Genomic DNA, 23,567 nt, shown 5'->3' with positions numbered 1-23,567 from the left:
GGTTATAGATTATGGTAAGAATGATGATTAGCAGTTTGGTCACAGTGGTGTAATTAGATAAATTTTAACACCAGTGCAGTTAAGTGAGTGACCATTAATAATGCTAGTCTCATTCTGTCTTATAGTTACCAATTGGTGAGGCTAAAACTTTCAAAGGAGTGGTGGATATAGTAAATAAAGAAAAACTTCTATGGAATTCTAATTCAGATGATGGAAAAGACTTCGAGAGAAAACCCCTTTTGGAAACGAGTGATACTGAATTGTTTAAGAAGACAATTGAAGCAAGGAATACCTTAATTGAACAAGTAAAATAAATATTTCAAGTTTAAAATTATATAAGTATTTAGAAACTTTTGAACATTTTATTTATTGTGAAATTTTATGTAAAATTACATTTGGGATATGTAAAGTATAATGAATAATAAAAGAAACACCAATATGTTTACCACCCCCATGCATAAGTAGAGTGTTAGCAATATCTTTGAATTTGTGTGCCACTTCCTGTTCATATCTTTTTCCTACTAATCTTCCTGTTCCTGTAGCCAACATGCATACATATATGTGTATATACACACACACATATACACACACACACACATATAACATTTATATATTTTTATCTTGATCCTGGGGAACCCAGAGCCTTGTGCATGCTAAGCATGCACATACCAGTGAGCTGTATCCCCCATCCCCCAATGTATTATTTTAGAATTTATTTTCTTTATAGTTTACTGTAAATATATATAATACATATATATTATACGTATATATTTTATGTATATATTTTATATATGGTATATATATTACATATCATAGTATATGATATATACATCTCTAAAGAACTTAGTTTTGCATATTGTGAAGAGTAATGATACTATTTGTATTTTATTGCATTGTTTCATGTTATGGAGATCCATCCATGTTCTTATGTGTAGTTCATTAACTTTTAGTCTTGTATAGTGTTTCAATATGTGATTATATCAGAGTTTGTTGTCTTTTCTCCTGTGAATGGACTTCAAGGTTTTTGTTTTTTTGCTCTTAGAAACAGCATTGCTGTGAACTTCTTTATATTTCCTATGCATGTGTGCAAGAGTATCTTGAGGGTTGAACTTTAGAAGCAGAATTGCTGGGTCAAAGTATTTGCCTATCTTTTATTTTACCAGATGTCAATTATTTAGAAAAATTTAAAACCATCAATTTTATACTTAGTGTAGCTCTGGACCTCATCTGTCTTCAAATTTGATAGAAAATATCAAGATAGTTAATACTTGCAATATTTTATTATTTTGTTAGCGTATAGGGCAATAAGTAAAACAAACCTTAGACTCACTGATTTTTTTTTTTTTTTTTTGGTACTGGGAATTGAACCCAGGAATGCTTAACCACTGAGCCATATCCCCAGCCCTTTTTATTTTTTACATTGAGACAGAATCTCCCTGAGTTGCTTAGGGCTGCAGTAAGTTGCTGAGGCTGACCTTGAACTTGTAATCCTTCTGCCTTAGCCTCCTCAGTTGCTAGGATTATAAGCATGTGCCACCAACGCCCAGCAGACTCAGTGAATCTTAGAGTAGAGAAAAATATGAGTTTGAGTCCTTTTATTTTTCACTTCTAAATTGAATTGGTCCAAATTCTGTCAACATTTTTTTTTTTTTGGTTGTAGTGGACACAAAACCATTATTTTATTTATTAATTTATTTTTATATGGCGCTGAGGATTGAACCTAGTGCCTCACACATGCTGGGCAAGTGCTCTACCGGTGAGCCATAACCACAGCCCTCATCCATTTTTGTAGGTAGTTATTTTTCAAGTATTTATTTGCCATTATAAAATACAGTTATCATCAACTTAATCGATATTTTTATTAGAGGCTAACAGTTATTGAAGGCCTGTTTTAGGCTTGGTTAAGTGTTTATTATGCTATTTTCTTTAATCCTTACAGCAGCCTTTTATTGTGTCTCCATTTTACATGTGAGGAAGCAGAGCCTTAGAATGCTTAAATGAGTTGTTACACAGCTAATAACATGGCAGAACTAGAATTCAAACTCAGGTCTGTCTCAGTTCAGAGCTAGAGCTCTTCCCACTTGTTGTACTGTTTCTCTAGGTTAGCAGGGCATAGAAAGAACAAAAGTGGAATTAACATTAATCAGTAACTAGATGCATGATTGGTTCCTCATTAACTTTTTTTTTTTTAATCTTAAAAGTACATAAGAATAAAGAAGGCTCTTGTAATCTAGTGGAGGAGCCAGTAAACACTTGTACATACTATCCCATCTTCTAGGATATGATAGTATATGATGGAATAAAGATTATCAGTAGCTGTTAATAGGTGCTAATTACAAGAAATACATAAGTGTTTAAAATTTAGAGAACAAAACCCTCTCACGTTTACTAAGATGCTGATAATAATTTTAAAAAAACAGGGGATAGGGTTGTGGCTCAGCAGTAGAGGGCTCACCTAGCACATATGAGGTGATGGGTTTGATCCTCAGCACCACATAAAAATAAATAAATAAAGGTATTGTGAACTACAACTTAAAAAAAATACACATAAAAAATAATTTAAAAAAACCTCTGAAAATTCGTGTTGGCAAGGATGTAGAGAAATTATGACCTTGTGTATTATTAGCAGGAACATAATGTGCAATTGCTATGCGTAACCACATGGAGGTTCCTCACAAAATTGGAAATAAAATTACTATGTGATCCAGACATTTCATTTTAGGTATGTACCCCAAAGAAGTAGAAGCATGATCTTGTGGAAATATTTGTACACCCATGTTCCTAGCAGTGTTATTCACAGTAACCAAAAGGTAGAAGCAACCCAAGTATCCATTGGTAGATGAATAGATGGACCAAATTCAGCATATACATGCAGTGGAATATTACTGAATCTTAAAAAGGAAGGAAATTCTGGTACAACATGAATAAATCTTGAAGACACTATGCTAAGTGAAATAAAACAGTAATGAAAAGACAAATACTGTATGATTCCACTTTTATGAGGTATCTAGAGTCAATTCAGAGACAGAAAATAGAATGGTCATTATTACCAAGGTCTCAGGGAGGGGAAAACGGGAAGTTGATTAACACCTGTAGAGTTTTTAGTTTTGCAAGTTAAAAGGTTAGGAGATTGTACTATTACCAACTTTCAAAACTATTATCAGCTAAATTATCATATTTCTTATAGGTACATGGTTATGAAAAGAACATGAACTAGATAATTTTATTTTTACTATTGAAGTATTGCCAACACCTCTCAACGTAAATATTTCCTTATCTGGTGATCATTCAGAATGCTGGAGGGACAACAACAAATGAAATTTTCTGTGAACTTAAACTCTCAAATTTATCTAAAAGACAAGTATTGCATTGTATATAAATTGTGCCTTTTACTTCTTTTGCATACTCTTAGTAGGTAGCGCTTTATTGAGATGCTTTATCAGACTCTGACTTTCTTTGAATTTAGGAAATACATCTTCAATTTCAAATTTACTTTTCTTTGAAAGAAAAACCATCTCTTTAAAAGATATTAAGAGGTATTTGGCCTCTGTAAGGTAGATCATGTAGCTGTCTCAAAACATTTTAATAATGAGTATTTGTGGTATTTAGATAAGTTTCTTATGTGAAAATTAATGCAAGTTATAAAACTTTAACCCTTTCTTTATAGGTTGCAGATTTGGATGATGAATTTGCTGACTTGGTTTTAGGAGAATTTAGTGAAAATTTTGATTTGCTACCAGCTGAAAAGGTATTTATATTGTTCTATTACTTTGACAAAGTTTTTCTAATTGGATGTAGTTTGATTTCTTTGTCTTAGGTGTTTTGTTTTTTTTTAATTTTGCATACTGTTAGAAAATCCTCTTTTAAAAAAAAGGTAAATCGCTCTGAATATAGGTACTTAGACAATGCCAACAATGTACTGTTTCCAGATATATTTTGCAAAATTAGATTAAATCTTCTTTACTTATGTAGTTAGGATCAGTTAATTGTTAACCTTCCTCCATGAATTGACAAATTTTTTACTTTGCTTTATGAAACACAGAAGTGTCAAATGAATGTTGCTTCCAAGTGGTAATCTGTAAAATGAGACCAAAGATGAGCCCAACAGATTCACTTAAACTGAGGCACACTTTTAAGTCATGTGAAGTTAAAGATAGGAAAAAAAAGTGATCTCTTTTTCTTTTGAATGAGATACCACAATTTTTGAAAAATTTTATTTTGTATTTGAATGTTTAAACATGATATTTATTATGCTCCTTGTCATATAACATGAAATCTATTTTTAGAGAGCTCACAATCTAAAGTAGAAAATTGTCCTACCAGTTTTCTTGTTATCAACACACTAATCTTTTCTTGATTTTTGAGAATTAAATTTTTTTTTTACTTTCTCATTTTCCTTTGGATTTAAAAAAAAAAAATTGTAGTTGTAGATGGACAGCCTTTATTTTATTTGTTTATTTTTATGTGGTGCTGAGGATCAAACCCAGTGCCTCAGACATGCTAGGCAAGTACTCTGTCACTGAGCTACAGCCCCAGCCCCTGGATTTTGTTTAATTTGGACCTTAATTTGGAAAAATTCTAACTCACATTTATATATTTTTATTTCTGACCAGTCCTCTGTTAGACTATCAAGGTTGAATCACAAGAATATCAATTTGTTTATTTAAGAAATATTTTTACACAACATCTATATCTTAAGCTTTTCTGGTTTCTGGGGACTTAATGGTATTTTATGGGACTTACTGCATGCTTATAAGGGATTTTATATTTTAATGAACAAGAGGCAGGTAATAAATATGCAGCTGGACATGCCAGATCTTTACAATAATTATCATTATAAAGAAAAAGCCATAAATAATGGTGGAAGTATGGTGAAGAGTGCCACCGTTTTACATGGATGGTTTGGGAAGGCCTCTTATTTAGAGAGATTCTGGCAGAATCAGTATATGCTACACAAAGTTAATGCTTGTTTATATTTCTGCTTTGTAGCTACAGACTGCAATACACAGAGTAACAGTGGCTCAGGTGGCTGTGCCTGTTCTTTGTGGAAGTGCCCTGAAAAACAAAGGTGTACAGCCTTTATTAGATGCTATTACTATGTACTTGCCTTCACCTGAAGAGCGCAACTATGAATTTCTGTAAGTAGCAGTCTCATAGATTAAATTCCAAGTCTTGAAAACACAAGTAGACCTCATCAGTGGTGAAGAATATCTTTGAAAATAACATAACATAGAGCCATAGTAACTTTTATGTGAAAGGGACATTTGTCATCATCTCTTCTAACCTTCCATGTTTATAGATGGAGGTAGGTTGTGTCTTTTCACTGTGTATGTGTTTAAGTGTTGACCTTGTCATCTTAGTTTAAAAAAAAAAAAAGTTTGTTAAATAATCAGTAGATACATTTATATACATCTAGACTTATGGATTTTTCATAAGCTCAAAATGTTTTGTGGCTATAAGGAAGTCATTGTTTTACTCCTATTGCAATTAACAGCATTATACTTAGGTAATAAATTCTCTAAAATCTGAGCGAGCATTATGCAGATGAGCAGAGAAGTGGGCTTTAATTTGCTAACTAGGACATTCATTAATAACTTTTCTTTTTTTATTGATTTTATTATTTTTTCATTAATAACTTTTCACATCTGTAAATTTGAAGGGCATAATGGTAAAGTGATTGTGCATGGAATATGTATTGTTGGATTTAAATCCCAGCTCTTCCAAGTTGCTTAACATCTCCATTTATAAAATCAGAGAACAGGATCTACGTCCTAGGGTTCTATCAACTCAGTGAATTAGTGTTAAGCATAAGAACAAACTGGTATATATAGTAAGTACTCTAGATTAGTATTTGTTAAATTGTAAGGAATAGGAGTAAGATTGAAGAACTCCTATAATAGAAATGTTTAATCTATTTTGAGTCATGTAGACTTCTTTGAGACTAATAAAAATGGTCTCACATCAGAAAGATGTACCTATGTGCAAAATTTGGCAATTTGGGGAAAATTTGGACTTTCTAAAAACCCATCAATAAAGAATTTAAGAACATAATTCTGTAAGAATGTTGGCTATATAAACAAGTTCATGTATGTACTGTAGATATTTATGGTTATGCAGGGAACAAAAAGTGAGGGAGAGTGAAAGCAATGATGGGAAAGAACCCATTTGTTCACCCTGTGTGGGCTTCTTGAGAATGGTATGATGTTCCCAGATATGCTTTTTGAAAGAGAGGTCTTAGCAAATAAATTATTTGCAAATAGAGGTAATATTTGGAAGAGAATTCACTATTTTTAGTTTTGAAGAATTAGTGGTAAGATCTCCATTAAATAATTTAGTCAGTGGAGGAAGAAAGGTACATCACATCATTACTTAATAGACATAGATAGCTCTACTCCAAGACTATGAGGGATCTTTGGAAGACATTAAAATTAAATTTCTGCAGTGATTCTGGTTTGCTCTGTATAGATATGTGGAAAGTATATTTTATAGACCTTTCTGTAATATCCTCTTTCTTTTATAGGCAGTGGTATAAGGGTGACTTATGCGCACTGGCATTTAAAGTTCTTCATGACAAGCAGAGAGGCCCAGTGGTTTTTATGCGTATTTACTCGGGAATGCTAAAGCCCCAGTTGGCCATCCATAATATTAATGGAAACTGCACGTAAGTAGAAGCTTAGGTTATTTTTCAAAACTGTACTCATTTCTTTAAAAGTACTTGACTAACATAAATCATGGTTTTAAAGGGAGAGAATAAGTCGTCTGCTTTTGCCATTTGCTGACCAACATGTAGAAATCCCTTCATTGACTGCTGGTAACATCGCTTTGACTGTTGGGCTTAAACAGGTAAATGACCAAATGATTTCTCTAGAAAATAGTAGTTTAAATATTTAGTTACAAGTATTTTTTAATAGCAAAAAATTCATAAAAAATCTAAATGTCCATTAGTAGAATAATGAATATTGTGGCATATTAATTAACATGGTTGACTATCATTCATTTGATAGAAAAGTAAATTATAGAAGGTAACAGGATGGATTATATACATATAAAGTTCACATCCAAGTAAAATATTCTATTTATGGATACATATATGTCTTAAGGTTGTTTAAATATTGCCTTTTTCCCATTGGGTTTTTACCTGTCTTGATCATACAGAAAATTTAATCTAACTTTATAATTAGATAATAACTAAAAGATAATTTGCTAATAAAGGCTCCATGAGGGCAAGGGTTTTTGTTTCTTTTGCTCACATTTCTACCACAGTCTGTAGATCAGTGATGTGTATAGTAGACATATGAAGAAATTTTTAGGATGAATGGATAAAAATACTTGATTCTGATTATATTTTGGGTGGATTAAAACCAAGGACATTTCCTTTATGTGGATTAAGTCAGGTAGAGTTTTATCATTAAACTTTGTATCTGTCATTTGGATAATATTACTTTTAACATTTGGAACGCTTCATGATTGATTGCAAGTTCAGTATCCTTTAGTAAAAAATTCTCATAGTGTTGATATTTCTGGTATTAAAGTGTCCTGTGCTCCTTGTTTGTATTTAAAGGAACTCTAAAGGTATTTTTGGAGTATTGTATCAGTAGGACTGTCCTTAATGAGAAGGAAACTGGCTTCGAACTTCATGATATAAAAGGTTAAAAGTGAAATTTTAGTTTTAAAGAGTAACTGGACTCTTAACTATGTAGACACTATCAATTCTAGCTGGTCAATGGTATTCTGGTTAATTTTATACTTAATAGGCAATTTTCTGTAAAAAAAATTCTTACCTGATGTTAAAACACTGTAAGGGACCTCTACTTAACCTCTTTTTTTGTGATTGAAAATGTAGACAGGTACATTTATTTGTTAAAGAAATGGATTTTGGATATGAGGTGTGTGTTTTATTGTTTATTAAAATTTATGACTGCAATATTTTGGATAGAATTCTTATACCAGTTGAGTTTTACTTATGAAAAGTTATAATGAACTTTCTGAATTTATTTCTCCTAAGTTCTGATGAGAAAAGTCAAGATTTTTCTTATTAATGATTCTTCGTGGGAGATGAATGTTTTCCAAGAACCTGTTTCGTTCCAGTTGTTCTGTTTGCTTGCAGACTGCCACTGGAGACACCATTGTCTCATCCAAATCCAGTGCGTTAGCTGCAGCTCGTCAAGCCAAACGGGAGGGAGAAAAGAAGCATAAACAAAACAGGGAAGCAGACAGACTTCTGTTGGCTGGAGTGGAAATTCCAGAACCTGTTTTCTTCTGTACCATAGAACCTCCATCAGTAGCTAAGCAGCCAGGTACATATAGTCTTCGTATATCAATTAACTAGTGTTCTGATGACTTACATAAAATGGTTACAATATACCCTAAGGAAATGTCTTATGTGATTGAATTAAATTTTATTTGTACTTTTTTTCTTTTATCTTGTCCATTTTTTTCTTTTCATATTCTTCCTTACTCTTGTTCTTGTGCTATCTGGGATTTCAAATAATTGGCCTTAGACCTTCCCTTCTAGTATATTAGATTAGATAGTAACTGATTCATAACTAATTCAATTTCTTGTGTATAAAAGTGCTGTTTTACCTTATGTTCTAATCAATCTGTAGAACCCAGTGAAAATATTAATATTTACAATGGCTAATATTGCTTGGGCTTTTGAGAGTTACGTACTTTATTTGGCATATTAGCTAAAAATTCTTCAGTGGTTTCTTATTACTTATCACACAAACTCCTTAGTGTGAAATATAAAGCTCATGACTCCACCTGTATAATTTCCAGTTAGATTGTCTTAATAATATCGAAGTTTATTTTTCTCTCTTGTGAAAGATTTGTTAGTCCCTTGGTTAGAGGATTGCTCCACAAATCCCTAGGGCACTCGGGCTCCAGTTTTTCTGCTCCACTGTCTGCATGCATAGTTCCTATGGTGGCTGGTAGAGCCATGGGTATCATTGTGGAGCTTCTGAGAGCAGAAAAGAGTAAGAGGGAGGAACAAGCTATACCCACCTCCCTCTTAAGATTTCTTATATGGAGCTGGGGATGTGGCTCAAGCAGTAGCGCGCTCGCCTGGCATGCGTGCGGCCCTGGTTCCATCCTCAGCACCACGTACAAACAAAGATGTTGTGTCCGCCAAATACTAAAAAATAAATATAAAATTCTCTCTCTCTCTCCCTCTCTCTCACTCCCTCTTAAAAAAAAAAAAAAAAAAGATTTCTTATATGTCATTGGCCAACACTGATCTCAAGGGAGACTGATAAAGGTCTTAAGTAGGGAGCCACAGAGTGGAGTGGAAGGCTAGCAGTCTCTGCCGTAGCCTTCTTGCCTGGCCTCATTTCCTAAAACTTTCTCCTTTTTGTATCCTCTTTTTCCACTCAAACAAAAATAAAAATAAAGTGAGTGCTTATGTCTTATGCTTCTTTGGTAAAGTAGATCTGATTTCCTAAAGATGTTATGTTCTTTTTGCATTGCTGGGTTTTTTTTTTTTTTTTTTTTTGTGGTATTGGGGATTGAATCCAGGGATGCTGTACCACTGAGTCACATCCCCAGCTTTTTTTATTTTTATTTTTTTCTTTTGAAATTTTTTAAAAATAATTTTGAGTAAAAATAATGATGAGTTAGTTTGTAGGAAAAAAATAAGGAATATATTAGGAAGCCAGGTGCAGTTGCGCATGCCTGTAATCCCAGCGGCTCCGGAGGCTGAGGTAGGAGGATTGTGAGTTCAAAGCCACCCTCAGCAACTTAGCGAGGCCCTAAGCAACTCAGTGAGACCCTGTCTTTAAATAAAATATAAAAAAGGGCTGAGGATGTGGCTCAGTGATTAAGTGCCCCTGGTACAAAAAAAAAAAAAGAAAGAAAAAGAAAAGAAAAGTGAAGAAAAATTGTGAGATGGCACCCTTATGATTGAAGTTCGTAAACACTGTGTGATCTCATTCTTTAATGTTCATAGGTTCATCTAAAATCCTCTGAGATCATCATGGAAACAGAGAGCAGAATGTGGTTACTAGGGACTGGGCAAGGGTAGAACAGGGGAGGATGTTGGTCAAAGGGTATAGAATTTTGGTTAGACAGAAGAATAAATTCAAGACATCTATAGTATAGCATAGTGACTGAGTTAATAACAATATATTATATACTTGAAAATTCTAGCCCTTTTTATTTTGAGACAGGGTCTCACTAAGTTGCCTGAACTGGCCTCCCTCAGATCCTTCTGCCTTAGCCTTCTGAGTTGCTGTAAATACAAGAATGTACCATTGTGCTCGGCTATTTTCACATTAGGATGGTAACCCCTGAATGTATCTCCCTGTAAAATGTTTACTTTTTCTCTATGTCTGAAATCAAGTTGTGCTTCTTTATCAAGCTCTCGGTGAATTGCTGTATTAGACTAAGGACAGACCTTCTAGTTTTTTTTCCCTGGACTTATAGGATATAGAAAAATAAAAACTTTATTTCTGGAGGATTCAGTGGGAAAAGAAAGAGAAAATCCTAAGCCATGAAAGGGATTCAGTTCCTCACCTACCCAAGTGTAGTTCACATGAAAAAAATCTAAGTGTAGATTTAAGAAAGCCCCAAGTATAGAAGGAATCTGGGTCTTTTTTGTCCAGGTGGTGAGGAAAAGCGTTTAAATTAAGACAGGTATAGCAGCAACTTTCCTGGTACCTTAAAATGCCCTCAGGCCAGTAGGTGTAGTGTGGACTCTGATGGAGAAGGATCATGTAATGAAGAATCCTGCTGGGCTGGGGTTGTGGATCAGTGGTAGAGCGTTTGCCTAGCGAGGCCCTGGATTCGATTCTCAGCACCACATATAAATAAATTTAAAAAAGGCATTGTGTCCAACTACACCTAAAAAAATAAGTATTTAAAAAAAAAAAAAAAAAAGAATCCTGCCACTTGTTACATCGAAGTGGGCACACCTAGTTACTTCAGGATTGACCTGGTGTTTAAGGGATGGGTTGCCTGAAGAAAGTAACCTATGAATTCTTTTAAATATATATGAAAGTAATTTTAAATTTCAAATGTAGTGTAAGGACCAGAACTTAAGTTTCAAGATTACAGTTAAGTTGCTCCAGCCAATTTTACATCTTAAGAACCCAAACCTTTAATTGCTTTAGGAGAAATAGTTTTGTGTCCAAAGAAGGTCTTATCAATGGGCATTGGCTGGAAAGTCCTAGGCCCTGAGAGCCGGGGACTTCCTGGGACTCCCTAACTTTATTTTAAGCAGATATACATGTTCCTTTTCCTGTACTCCTGTTATATTTTCTCAATAGTCTTGTTATAGGACTCAGTACCCTTTGTTATAATACCATGTTTTCATCACAATAAGCCCTCCAGAGGATAAGTCTTTTTAACTATTTTTGAATGAATTTATTTTATAATAAAGTTTAAAACTACCTTTTCATTCCAAAAACCAGAGTCATACATAGTTATTGAGTATCTGTAGGTATTTAAAATATTATCTAAAATAATGCTTCTTAATCTTGAATGCGTATGTACATCTCTTTGGGGTTCTTGTTAAAATGTAGATTCTGACTCAGTAGGTTTAAAACCTCAGTCTGCATTTTCCTCAGTCTCTAGGAGATGCCAGCGTTGCTGGCCCTTAGGTCCTACTTTCCAGTGTCAAGGGTCTAAAAGCATTTTCTAGATGGGGTGAGGTTGTAGCTCAGTGGTAGAGGGCTTCCCTACCATGTGTGAGGCACTGGGTTTGATTCTCAGCACCACATAAAAATAAATAAATAAAATAGAGATATTGTGTCCATCTGCAGCTAAAAATTTTAAAAAAGAAATTAACATGATCCACATATGTAACTCAAAATTTCTTACAGCTGAATAAAATATTAGTTTTAATAATATACTTCATTTAATCCAGTATATCAAATACAGATTGAGCTTCCCTAACCTGAGAATCCAAAGTACTCTGAAATCTAACTATTCTGGTTCCAAGTATTTCAGACAAGGGATATTCAATCTGTATTTTTATCATTTCAATATGAAACCAATATTTTTAAAAAGTATTGATATTTTACATTCTCTTTTGTATTAATTTTTATAAACTGGTGTGCATTTTATATTTATTACAGCATCTACCAGTTCAGACTAATAATACAAATGGCTAGTGACTTTTGTTCATATAGTACAGGTCTAGAAGTCCTGTTTTATATACCCAAGAACACTTTGAATGTGTGACTGATAGATTAGCTCATTAATCTGTAGCTTAGTTTTTTTATTTTTTGGGGTTTTTTTTTTTTTTTTGTCTCAGCTATACTTTATATCTAAAGAAATAAAGAAAATAAAGTTCTTTTATAAAGAAGAAGTATCAATTGTATTATTGGTTGTATTAAAATATCACTTCATGTTAGATGCCGTGTTTAATGCAGATAGTATATTCCCATTTCTCCTGTGGTTATGATAAATCATCATGGAGGGATCATATCAGTATCTGGTTATTCATGATTTAATTTTGTCTTTTTTTTTGCTAGGTTCTTATTATTGCCACTCTTCTGAAGTCATTTTGCATTTTTTTCAGCTCCTAGATTGATCTTTGTAAAATATAATCAGATAATGTCAAGTGTCCCCTTTAAGTGCTTCCAGTGCTTCACAGTGTAAACCCAAACTTCTCACCGTGGTCTGTAAGACCTTTTATGATATGATCCCTGCCACACATCTTCCTTTCATTGATACTACTCTTCATTTTACCCACATATCTTTGGCTGTCAGCCTTCTTGCTGCTTTTTTTTTAACATTAAATCATTCTTTGCACCACCATTCCCTCTATCTAGAATTCTTCTTCTTTTTTTTTTTTTAATATTTATTTAGTTGTAGATGAACATACAGTATCTTTATTTACTTTTATGTGGTGCCGAGAATTGAACCCAGTGCCTCACACATGCGAGGCAAGCACTTTACCATTGAACTACAGCCCTAGCTCCCCCTTTTTTTTTTTACATAAAGATTTTGCTTATAGCTTGCTGTTTTGTTTTGTGTCTTTACTTAAATTATCCTGGAGATGCCTTCCCAGATTATCCAGTATCAAATAGCCTTCCCTCACTATTATATCTCTTTGGTTTATTTTCTACAAAACATTTATGGCAGTTTGAAAATTCCCTTGTTCAACAAGTTTCCCCACTAGAACATACAGTAATTATAAAAAAAAATGCAATATAAAGATAACAGTTGTTTATCCCCTAGATTTGGATCGTGCATTGAAATGCCTTCAGCGTGAAGATCCCAGTTTGAAAGTAAGGCTAGATCCTGACTCTGGACAAGTATGTACATTATTACTTAACCCCAGAAGTGCTTCAGTGAGTGTGTGTGCACATGTGTGCATGTGTCTAGAATGTTGGTTGATCTGTGCTCCTGAAAAAAATAGCTTTTTTTTTATTTGTAATATAAAATTCTGATTATTTATGTTGATTATTAAGCTGAATAAACAAATTCTCCTTAATTCCCTATGTATAAACTGCATTTTTTGACCTTCCATCAAACCGCATTCTGTGAAATTTCAAGTAAAGTTTAACTTTTAGGGCAAAGCCTTGAGCCTCTTACACTAAGAGTTTTTTACTAGGGGGTCTGGAAGGTGCTTTAATGACACTAGCACATGTAAAATGGATGGGAATGTCAGATACAGTCTAATAACTTGGGAGGACATAGGTTCTAAAGTAGGTGCTGATATGGCACTGAAAAGTAGGTGTTCCTGATTCATTAAGAAAAAAATTAAATAACTTTCTGCACCTCTTTTTAGGAGGGCAGGGCAAAATTTATGTGAGGTAATTCCTTTAAATATTATAAATTTGTCTTTAGAAAGAATAAATTGATTTAATCCAGAAAATATGGAATATTTCATGTTCCCTCATGCCAGGTAAAAGAAGTGGTCATTTAAATTGATCCTAAAGACCACAATAACAGTAACTAAAACAGAAAATTTTATTCAAAAAACAGTTTATCTAAAAGATGGTAAATAATTTTTTTTTTTTTAAATAGCAGATAATGTGCAGTGTATGAAGTAAAGAATTAAAGTCCCCCTCTCTGTCCCTTCATCCCATTTTACACAGGAAATCACTGTGGAAACTTGATGAATGCCTTTCTACTCTTTGTTCCCAAGTATCTCTTTTATAACTGGGCTATATTATTCAGCACAGTATAATTTTTTCCAGATATATATGTACAAATACATATTACTCATTCTGTTTTTATTTATACGCAACTTGCTTTTTTCCTAAGTAATTTGCTTTTTAACTTTGTATTAAAAAATAGCAATTATATACCAAGCAGTCCTTTTTTTAAAAAAAAAAAAAAAAATTTTTGGATTACAGTTTTACTATAATGAAAGGATACAAATTAGAACCAGCCAAAGGAAGAAGACACATGGAGCAAGTCTGGGAGGGTTCTAAATGCAAAGTGTTCTTCATCCTTCATCCTCAGGAACATGTTATCCTTCTGGCTGAGTATTGCCAAACAAAGATGCTCACCCAAGAATTGTGTGTTCAGAATTTTTATTAGAACTTGATACATACTGCCTTTGTGGTTGACCTTTAGTGTCTAGGCCTCCCATAGTTTTGAGCTAATAGTTTAGTCTCTAGTTTTTCTAAAAGGTAGAGTTGTTAGTATGGGTTCATTCCAAAGTCCACATCATAAATCACATTATTAGACTGTCTGATGGGCTAACCCATGAGATATTTCTATAAGGTAGGACTTTCCAAAGACTACCTCCCAGTAGCCAAGATCAAAGGCCATGTCTCTCTGGGTGTAGTACACAAATGGCATATGAACAAAAGCAAATACATACACCTTGCAATGTGTTCTTTCTTATTCACAAAAGACTTTCTTTATGTGTAACTTTCATTGTTGAGAAGAAATTATTACTTCATTGATTTTGATGCCAGTTTGGTTGTTCTAACATGGACCAAAAAAAATATTGATTCAGAAAAGTGAAAGTTTCTCTGTCACACGAAGATTCAAATGAGTTTGGAGGTTTTGACTATTCATAAAACTGTAAGGTACCTAGGATGGTTGGAAAATGTTTTGGGAGAAGGCTGTCTTCTCTGTTCACGTGGTATTGCCCTCAGCCAGTTTCAGCACAGTTGCCTACTTCATTGATTAGAAAAAGAGCTTTACCCTCCTCTTAAAGGCATAGTCCAGGAGTTATAAATATTATTTGCACTCATGTTCCATTGGCTAGAGCTTAGCTTTGTTGTTGGGAAGTGCGGTTCTAGTTAGATGCAACCAACTCAGATTATAATTGAACTGCCATGGAAGGAGAGAATAACCAAGTGATGTGATTTATTATTCTAGTCAGAAAAGTAAAAAACTTTTGATGTAGGAGCCTGCCCCCCCCCACTAAAGAAATTGCAAAGGAAACTGAGTTTATAATTGATGAAAAATTACTTAAATACATATTAGTATCATACTTTTATATAATATTTTACAATACATATCCTTTTTCCCTTGTCATCCCAGACTATCCTGTGTGGTATGGGGGAATTACATATTGAGATTATTCATGACCGGATCAAGAGGGAATATGGCCTAGAGACCTATCTAGGGCCTCTCCAGGTGGCATACCGAGAGACCATCCTAAATTCAGTTCGTGCCACAGGTAAAAAATAAAAGCTTTAGGTCTTGATGCTTTTATTTTCTCCTCTTTCTGTTTAATTGCTTAATATAGGGTTCACAGTCACTACTGTCTTCCACAGTTTTAATGTATATAGATCTTTTCATTTGTTTTAAACAGACTGTCCTGTGTCATTACCATAGACAACATCTACTGGATGAGCCACTCATCAAACTGATGTGCTGTTCAGTGGTCATAGGGCATGATAAGGCAGTGAAATGGGTGGCTTATCCCAATCTTCATCACCAAACAAGTATAAGAATTTGAAGTCAGTGTGTTATTTTTACTCTAAAAGTGAAGGGAAAAGTCAATTCTACTTTAATAAATATGGAAATCTTTTACTGATAATATTCTTGAGAAAGTATAGTTTTTATATTTTTCGTCTGAAATGTGAGAACTCATGGCTTTTCTACATATAATTTCAGATTAGTTCCTTTAAGCAAAATAACAAAATTATTATTGCTACCCAACCCCAAGGGAAAATAGGTTTGTGAAATAATGTAGAAAAAAGATGTTCAGTATAACCAGGTACTTTTAAGTACCTCAATAATTTGTGAAGGCTGGGCATGGTGGTGCACTCTTGTAATCCCAGCTATTCAGGAGGTTGAGGCAGAAGGATCAAAAGTTCAAGGGCAGCATCAGCAACTTTGTGAAACCCTGTCTCAGAATGAAAAATAAAAAGGGTTAGAGTGCTAAAGCACCTCTGAGTTTAATCTCTAGTTACAATAAATAAATAAATAATGAAATGTCTAGGTGATTGTATTTCACTAAAGTTTAAAAAATTAAACTATAGGAACAAATGATGCAAGAGTTCTGTTTTTGGACTGTATACCTGGAACAAACAAATAATACCCTTAGAATGTCTGACCTAGTTAGAATGTAACAAATTTCCAGAGACCAAAAGGAAGAGGAAACAGATAGCGAATCTGTTATCATCTGTAACCCAACAGTGGAGAATCACATCCTGATAGAAAGAGTTAACAATGAAGAATGTCCACAAGAGCATAGAGCAAGGAAACATGGTTGTCTCTGAAGATAGCCGCAAAATTTTTGAGAATTTTTAATTATAGGCTTCTGATATGGGTTTTTAGTCTAATTCACAGAATCAATATGACCTAAAAACTCCAAAAGGAATTTAGTGTTAAGTGTTCATTGTTTGGTAGCATCCCAGGGAAAAATCAAAAAAACCTCTCCAAAGAATGGTAGGTCTTCAACCCAGGCCTCAAATTCCCACAGATAAAGGACTATAAACTCAGATTTTCTTTTCTTTTTTTTTTTAAATCATGAAACTGAGAAAAAGCTCAATAAGGAAAAAAAAAAAAAAAGGGCAGTAAAAATAACAAAACGTCAGTCAGACCTGCTAAGACTTTGGATATTGGAATTAACAGATGGGAAATACAAAATTTATTATTTTTTTTGTGAAATAAAAGGGGGTAGGAAGTATTAATAAGGAGCAAGTTACTATCAAAAATAAGCAGGCGGTGGAACATTGTGATATGGGAAGAAGAAATGTTCAAAAAACTAGTGGTGGGAGCATATTACATTATGATTTTGAGCTTGGAGTCACTGTGTTACGTGATTCACATAAATACCTCATAGTTTTTGTTTTAGTTAAATATTTGAGTTTGGTAATAGCTGTTGGCTGTTGAGTTTCGTAATAGCTGTTGATTGAGTTTGGTAATAGCTGTTTTTAGTTTTATAAAAAACATTTTTATTTATTTTTTGGGAAGGAAATCATAAACAATAAGTACATAAAATATTGCTGAAAGAATATATGATATTGAACAGTTTATAGGTGGGCAGTATTAAAAGTTTTCATTAGCTAGCCTTTTGTATTCTTTAATTTTTTTTATCATTTCATTATTACTTGTTAATAAATGCTTTTAATTTAAAGAATTTCCATCTCAAAAGATGTTTGGGAAGTTTGAAAATATAATATCATGTGCCTCAACATATTTTCGCACTAAGGCATTATTAGCAGGTGGTTCAGAGCAGGTTTTTAACGGTGGTAAACATGGAAGAAGAGGCTTTGTATCTGGTAGAACTATTTACCCTGATTATTATTTTTTTAATAGTATTTATGGTATTTAGTACCATTATTAAATCTCTCCTACTTTATCTTCTTTGAGACTGTGAGCTTACTGATTGTAATTCTGCCAATTATAACACCTTAGTACCTTTCCAGAACAATTCTCTGAGATCATGTTCAATTTGTTCTTAGATACCTTAGATAGAATTTTAGGAGACAAACGGCATCTTGTGACTGTAGAACTAGAGGCAAGGCCAACTGAAAAGCCATCTGTTGTGCCAGTGATTGAGTATGGTGAAAGTGTCAGTGAAGACCTTTTGAAGGCCTCCCAAGAGGCCATTGAAAATGGAATTCACAGTGCATGCCTTCAAGGTAAGATACTTCAGTGAAGGTAAGCATATAGTATTCCACCTGACCATTTAGTCATCCTTTTTCTTTTTTCTTTCTTTTATTTATTTTTTTCACTTCTCTTTCTGGTGCTGGGGATGTAACCAGGGTCTTGCACATGCTAAGTATATAAGGTACCACTGAATTATACTCCCAGCCTCCTAATCATTGCTTCTGTTAGATTATTTTAGTCTTTTCCTAACTTCACTAGTGTTTTCTGTTTCTTTGCACTTCTGCTCCTCCTCACTACATATTGAATACTAATACAGTTTTCCCTCTTTGTATAGGACCATTGCTTGGATCCCCCATTCAAGATGTGGTAATTACTTTACATTCGCTGGTAATTCATCCTGGTACCTCCACAACTATGATTTCTGCCTGTGTCTCAAGATGTGTACAGAAGGTATAGACTGTCTTCATCCTTTTGCTTTAACTTGATTACTGAGTGTACCACTAATCTGGCAGGCAGCTGTGCTTACAGAACCTGCCCTTCAGTTCTTTCCTCTGAGTCTTAAAGTTAATAGGTGTTGTTATGGAGAATTTTTGGTTTCTAAATCACAAGTTTTATTTGAAAGAGGAGCTTAGAAATTACTAGTAACACATATTGGAATTAAAATATTCTCTTGATTTTGGGGAAAGAGATAAATTTCCTTAAGTGGCATTCTGTGCTTTTCCATCCCTGATATGAGCCTTTAGAGACAAGCTGGTTGGTAGGTTTGTATAGAGGACAGATGTGGGGTTAATTCAGCCCTGGACGATAATCCAAAGGACACTGAAGATCAATATTGATTCCCTCCAATTTTACAGATCATGTTTATTCTAATAAGATTGCTCTCATCAAGAAACCAGAAAAGTCCTACTGAATAACACATTTAGGATGTGTTCCCTTCTTAAAGCATCAAGCCTGTGGCCTTGGTATGGTTATCTGGAGCAATGTCCTTGAGTGTTACAGATCCTCTTCGTCTTGCCTCAGTGACCCACCAGAGCTGGATCGATAGGAGTGTGGTGTACTGAATGCTGATCTTGTGTGTTTATTCTAAAAGTTGACTGTTTTTCAGACCTCATTTTCTGTGTTTTTTATATTTGGTACTGGGGATTGAACCCAAGGGTGTTTAACCACTGGGCCGTATCCCCAGCCCTTTTTATTTTGAGACAGGGTCTCGCTGAGTTGCTTAGGGCCTCAGCAAGTTGGTGAGGCTGGTTTTGACCTTGTGATTTTCTTGCCTCAGGCTCCTAAGCCACTGGGATTACAGGTGTGCACCACTGCACCAGGTTCTCTGTACAGTTTTATTTGCGTCCATACTTATAAACACTCCAAGTTCCTGACTTAAGAAGGCTGAGCTTACTGTTTTTTTTATGAGTTCAAATTTGTAGGGTATTTTTGGTTTGGGAATTGAACCCAGGGCCTCATGCATGCTAATAAGCATATACTTTACCATTGAGTAACACCCCTAGACCCTAAATTCATACTTCTTAAAAAGCTTTTTTTTTTTGACATTTTATATTTTATTCAATTTTGAATATGTATTCTTATTTTCATTAAGAATGTCAATAGAAATAAGAGGCAACATCATCTGGTTTTCAAGCTTAGTTCTTCACTATTTCAGTCACTTTGCAATCCATTCTAATTCTAGAAAAAACATCCTCCTTAAAATCTGTTCTTAAAAGGCAACAAAATGAACAAATAATGGTTTAGTTATTACAAAGCTTTCTAAGCCATTCTTTTTTAAATATTTATTTATTTATTAGTTTTACTGATTTTATATATTTTTTAAATACACAACAGTGGAATTCTTTACTGTTCTCATTACACATACAGAGTACAATTTTTCATATCTTTGAATATAGTGTAGTTCATATCAATTCATGCCTTAAAAAGCTTTTTGATTTTAAAAAGAAAAAGCTATGCTTAGAAAAGTTGAGACAAAAATTTTTTTTTTTTTTTTTTGGAGGGTGTCACCAGGGATTGAACCCAGCCGTACTTAATCACTGAGTTATATCCCTAGCCCTTTTAAAAATATTTTATTTAGAGATAGGGTCTCACTAAGTTGCTCAGGGCCTTGCCACGTTTCTGAGGCTGGCTCAGCCTCAGCCTCCTGGGCCACTGGATTACAAGTGTGTGCTACTGCACCCGGCAAGACTAAATATTGTTCACTTAAGAGTAAGAAATATCACTTGCAGTCATGATTTTATTGTTGAGAACATTTACCTTCAAGTAAATTTTAAAGTTCTCCTTAAATTAATACTGAAATAACAGTAATTAAAAAGATGCATGTTTCTAAATTAACATTAGGTCCTTCAAAATGTAATATGTCTTTAAAAAAAGAGGTTCAAGTATTTCTGATTAGCCTTTTTATACTGGAAAATGAGAATTAATTTACAGAACATACATTTAGATGTTAATTTACTAACTAGAGAAATCTTTCTACTGAAGTTTTCCTACCTTGTTAATCTTCTAGTAAAGGACTACTTATGAGAAGTTAATGGTGCTTCATAGTTATTGAGCCATCTATAGTGTGCTTATAGTTCACTGGACATGAGGACACAAATAGGACAATTTTATTATTTTTCCATCTAAAGGAACTTGTGATTTAGTAAGGGAAATAAGTATGCCAGATAGTCAAAGTATTATAATAGGTTGAATACCATAAAAACTGAGGAGAGAATTAAGGAGACTTTTTAGAAAGAACATAGTATCTGAGTAATGTTGATTTGGAAGGATTTGGACACAGAGGGGATTTCAGACAGAGAGAAAAGCATTCCTTTAGGTAATGTAACAGATGAAGGGAGGAGTAGTGCAAACACAGTGTTGGAAAAGTAAAATGAGGTCACTGTAGAGAAACCTTTATATGCTGTATTAAGGAGTTTGAACTCTGTTCTGAGAACAGTTGGGAATAATGTGTTTGAAGATAGAATTATAATTAGAGTACAGAAGGGATCGAAATAAGGAAGAGATTATCTAGGTCAGGAAGTAGATGAGGTGTGAATTAGGATACCAGCAATGGGAAAGGAATTGTTAACAGCTTACTGGGAAAAGGAAGTAGAAGATGCATGTCCAGTGGGGGCTGTGGTGTACACCTGTAATCCTGGTGGCTTGGGAGGCTAAGACAGGAGGATCACAAGTTCAAAGCAAGCTTCAACAACTTAGTGAAGGTGGTAAGCAACTCAGTGAAACCCTGTCTCTAAATAAAATACAAAAAAAGGCCTGGTGATGTGGCTCAGTGGTTAAGTGTCCTGAGTTCAATTCCCAGTACCAAATTAAAAAAAAAAAAAGCATGTCCAGTTGATCAGGAATCTGGTGATGTCATCAGCAGAAATGGACAAGCTGCATACTGTAATCCCAATGGCTCAAGAGGCTGAGGAAGAAGGATCACAAGTTCAAAGCCAAACTCAGCAATTTAGTGAAGCCCTAAGCAACTCAGCAAGACCCTGTCTCTAAGTAAAGTAAAAGAAAGGTCTGGGGATATGGCTCAGCTGTTAAGTACCCTTGGGTTCGGGTTCAATCCCCAGTATCAAAAAACAAAAAAGAAACAGGGAGAAGCAGAGGAGTATTTAGAGAAGAAAATGAACTGAGTTTGGGGTACATGGAGAAGCTTCAGACACTGTTCCAAAGCTGGCCATTGGAGCAGACTGTGCACTGGCGAGTATTTTTGTGGAAGCTGTGCAGAAGGTGCTTTTAAGTTCTGCAATTAGGTAATACTGTTAAGGAAAAGACTCTGAAGGAGAAAGAACTGAGAAGAGTTCCATGGGCACAGTATGTCCCCTTTAGTTATAGAGTTGTCTTTAGTTTTAACCTATTTCTTCTTTTCACCTTTTCCTGCTACATCCTTTTATCCTGAAGGACATTTTCTTTATGTGGTACTGAGGCTCAAACCCAGTGCCTCAGGTGTGCAAGGCAAGTGCTCTACCACTTAGCTACAGCTACAGCCCCTGAAAGACATTTTCATTTTCCATGTTTTTTCTTTATGTGCTTGTTCTTCTTGACCTTTGAAGTCTTTTTTTTTTTTTTGGTACCAGGGATTGAACTCAGGGGCACTTGACCACTGAGCCACATTCCCCAGCCCTATTTTGTATTTTATTTAGACAGGTTCTCACTGAGTTGCTTAGGCTGGCTTTGAACTTGAGATCCTCCGGCCTCACTATCCCAAGCCACTAGGATTACAGGCATGCACCACTATGCCTGGGTTGGCCTTTGAAGTCTTAAGATTCTGAACAAAGTGTTATACAAGAAAGGGATTGTTTAAAATGATAATGTTTCTATTATCTGTGTTAAATTTCTTATATTGCTTTTTTAAGCTCTCCTTTATTTGCCCTCCTTGATTGCCCTCTCTGGCATGTGGCTACTAGTATGTATAAGCAAATACTGAAGTCCTTGACTTATAAAACATGATCTCTATGGATAGAGAGTTAAAGCAGGCAGGTTTGCTAGAGCCCTTGGTTTAAGAGTATAAGCAGTATTTCATTTTTTATGAATCTTCCTTTTTTCTTTTTTTATCATTTGTTATTTTTTTTTAAATTTTTTATTGTTGGTTGTTCAAAACATTACAAATTTCTTGATATATCATATTTCACACTTTGTTTTCCTTTTTTCTTTAGCAAAAACTTGATTTCCAGTTTATGAAAAAGGGGTTAACATTCCTTAATCTCTTTAGGCTCTGAAGAAAGCCGACAAGCAAGTTTTAGAGCCCCTGATGAATCTTGAGGTTACAGTGATTAGAGAATACCTCAGCCCTGTCCTGGCAGATTTAGCACAAAGGAGAGGGAACATTCAGGAAATCCAGACTCGCCAGGACAACAAAGTTGTTATTGCATTTGTTCCCTTAGCAGAAATTATGGTAAGTACTTTAAAAAAATATATAGATGTATTAGATGTATTCACCAAGTAAAAAAAAACAGTACTTTGATTTAGAGAATGCTTGTTAAGTTTCAACCATCAGAACTGGATAGGACTGGGGCTGGGGTTGTGGCTCAGTGGTAGAGCGCTTGCCTAGCAGTGTGAGGCACTGGGTTTGATCCTCAGCACCACAAAAATAAATAAATAAAGTTAAAAAAAAAAAAAAAGAATGCTTTATCTTAAAAAAAAAAAAAAAAAAGAAAAGAAATGGATAGGACTTTAGAAAGAACCCCTGAATTACTACAGTCCTGGCTTCCCCCAGTTTAAATCTAATCATAGGACCACAAAGGTTGAGATGCGCTCTGGCACCTTTTTTACTTTCTATGCATGCATTTCCTTCTGCCATTGGTTTAAAGCCAACATCATTCACCTGGGTACCAGTAGAACAGTAGGAATGGCAGTCATCTCACCAGAGACATAGTTTCTGCTGCCTACCTACATGTGAAGAAAATACTGTTCTCCACAGTATTTTTTAAAATATATATTTTTTTATTTCTTAGATGGACACAATACCTTTATTTTAATCTGTTTATTTTTATGTGGTCCCAGGGATTGAACCCATTGCCTCACTCATGCTAGGCAAGCAGTCTACCACTGAGCCACAACCCCAGCCCCTCTCCACAGTATTTTTAAATCCAGTATTTTTCTGAAAAAAG

General features: G+C 34.4%; 1 protein-coding gene across 2 annotated transcripts in view; it reads left to right on the top strand.

Moving 5' to 3' along the window:
- Gfm2 (GTP dependent ribosome recycling factor mitochondrial 2) overlaps window positions 1-23,567 on the top strand; it is a 45,259-nt gene that overhangs the window by 21,030 nt on the left and 662 nt on the right. For both annotated transcript variants that reach the window (XM_071612510.1, XM_071612511.1), the window contains 11 exons: window positions 126-305; window positions 3,668-3,748; window positions 4,990-5,138; window positions 6,521-6,661; window positions 6,744-6,843; window positions 8,108-8,297; window positions 13,180-13,256; window positions 15,448-15,586; window positions 17,823-18,002; window positions 18,305-18,420; window positions 22,670-22,852. In XM_071612510.1, coding sequence (XP_071468611.1) covers window positions 126-305; window positions 3,668-3,748; window positions 4,990-5,138; window positions 6,521-6,661; window positions 6,744-6,843; window positions 8,108-8,297; window positions 13,180-13,256; window positions 15,448-15,586; window positions 17,823-18,002; window positions 18,305-18,420; window positions 22,670-22,852 — 1,536 coding nt within the window. The remainder of the gene's footprint in view (window positions 1-125; window positions 306-3,667; window positions 3,749-4,989; window positions 5,139-6,520; window positions 6,662-6,743; window positions 6,844-8,107; window positions 8,298-13,179; window positions 13,257-15,447; window positions 15,587-17,822; window positions 18,003-18,304; window positions 18,421-22,669; window positions 22,853-23,567) is intronic.

This window comes from Marmota flaviventris, chromosome 5 (genome assembly GCF_047511675.1).
Source record: "Marmota flaviventris isolate mMarFla1 chromosome 5, mMarFla1.hap1, whole genome shotgun sequence".
In the NCBI taxonomy this organism is placed as follows: domain Eukaryota; kingdom Metazoa; phylum Chordata; class Mammalia; order Rodentia; family Sciuridae; genus Marmota; species Marmota flaviventris.
This window is presented reverse-complemented; position numbering and strand designations above follow the sequence as displayed.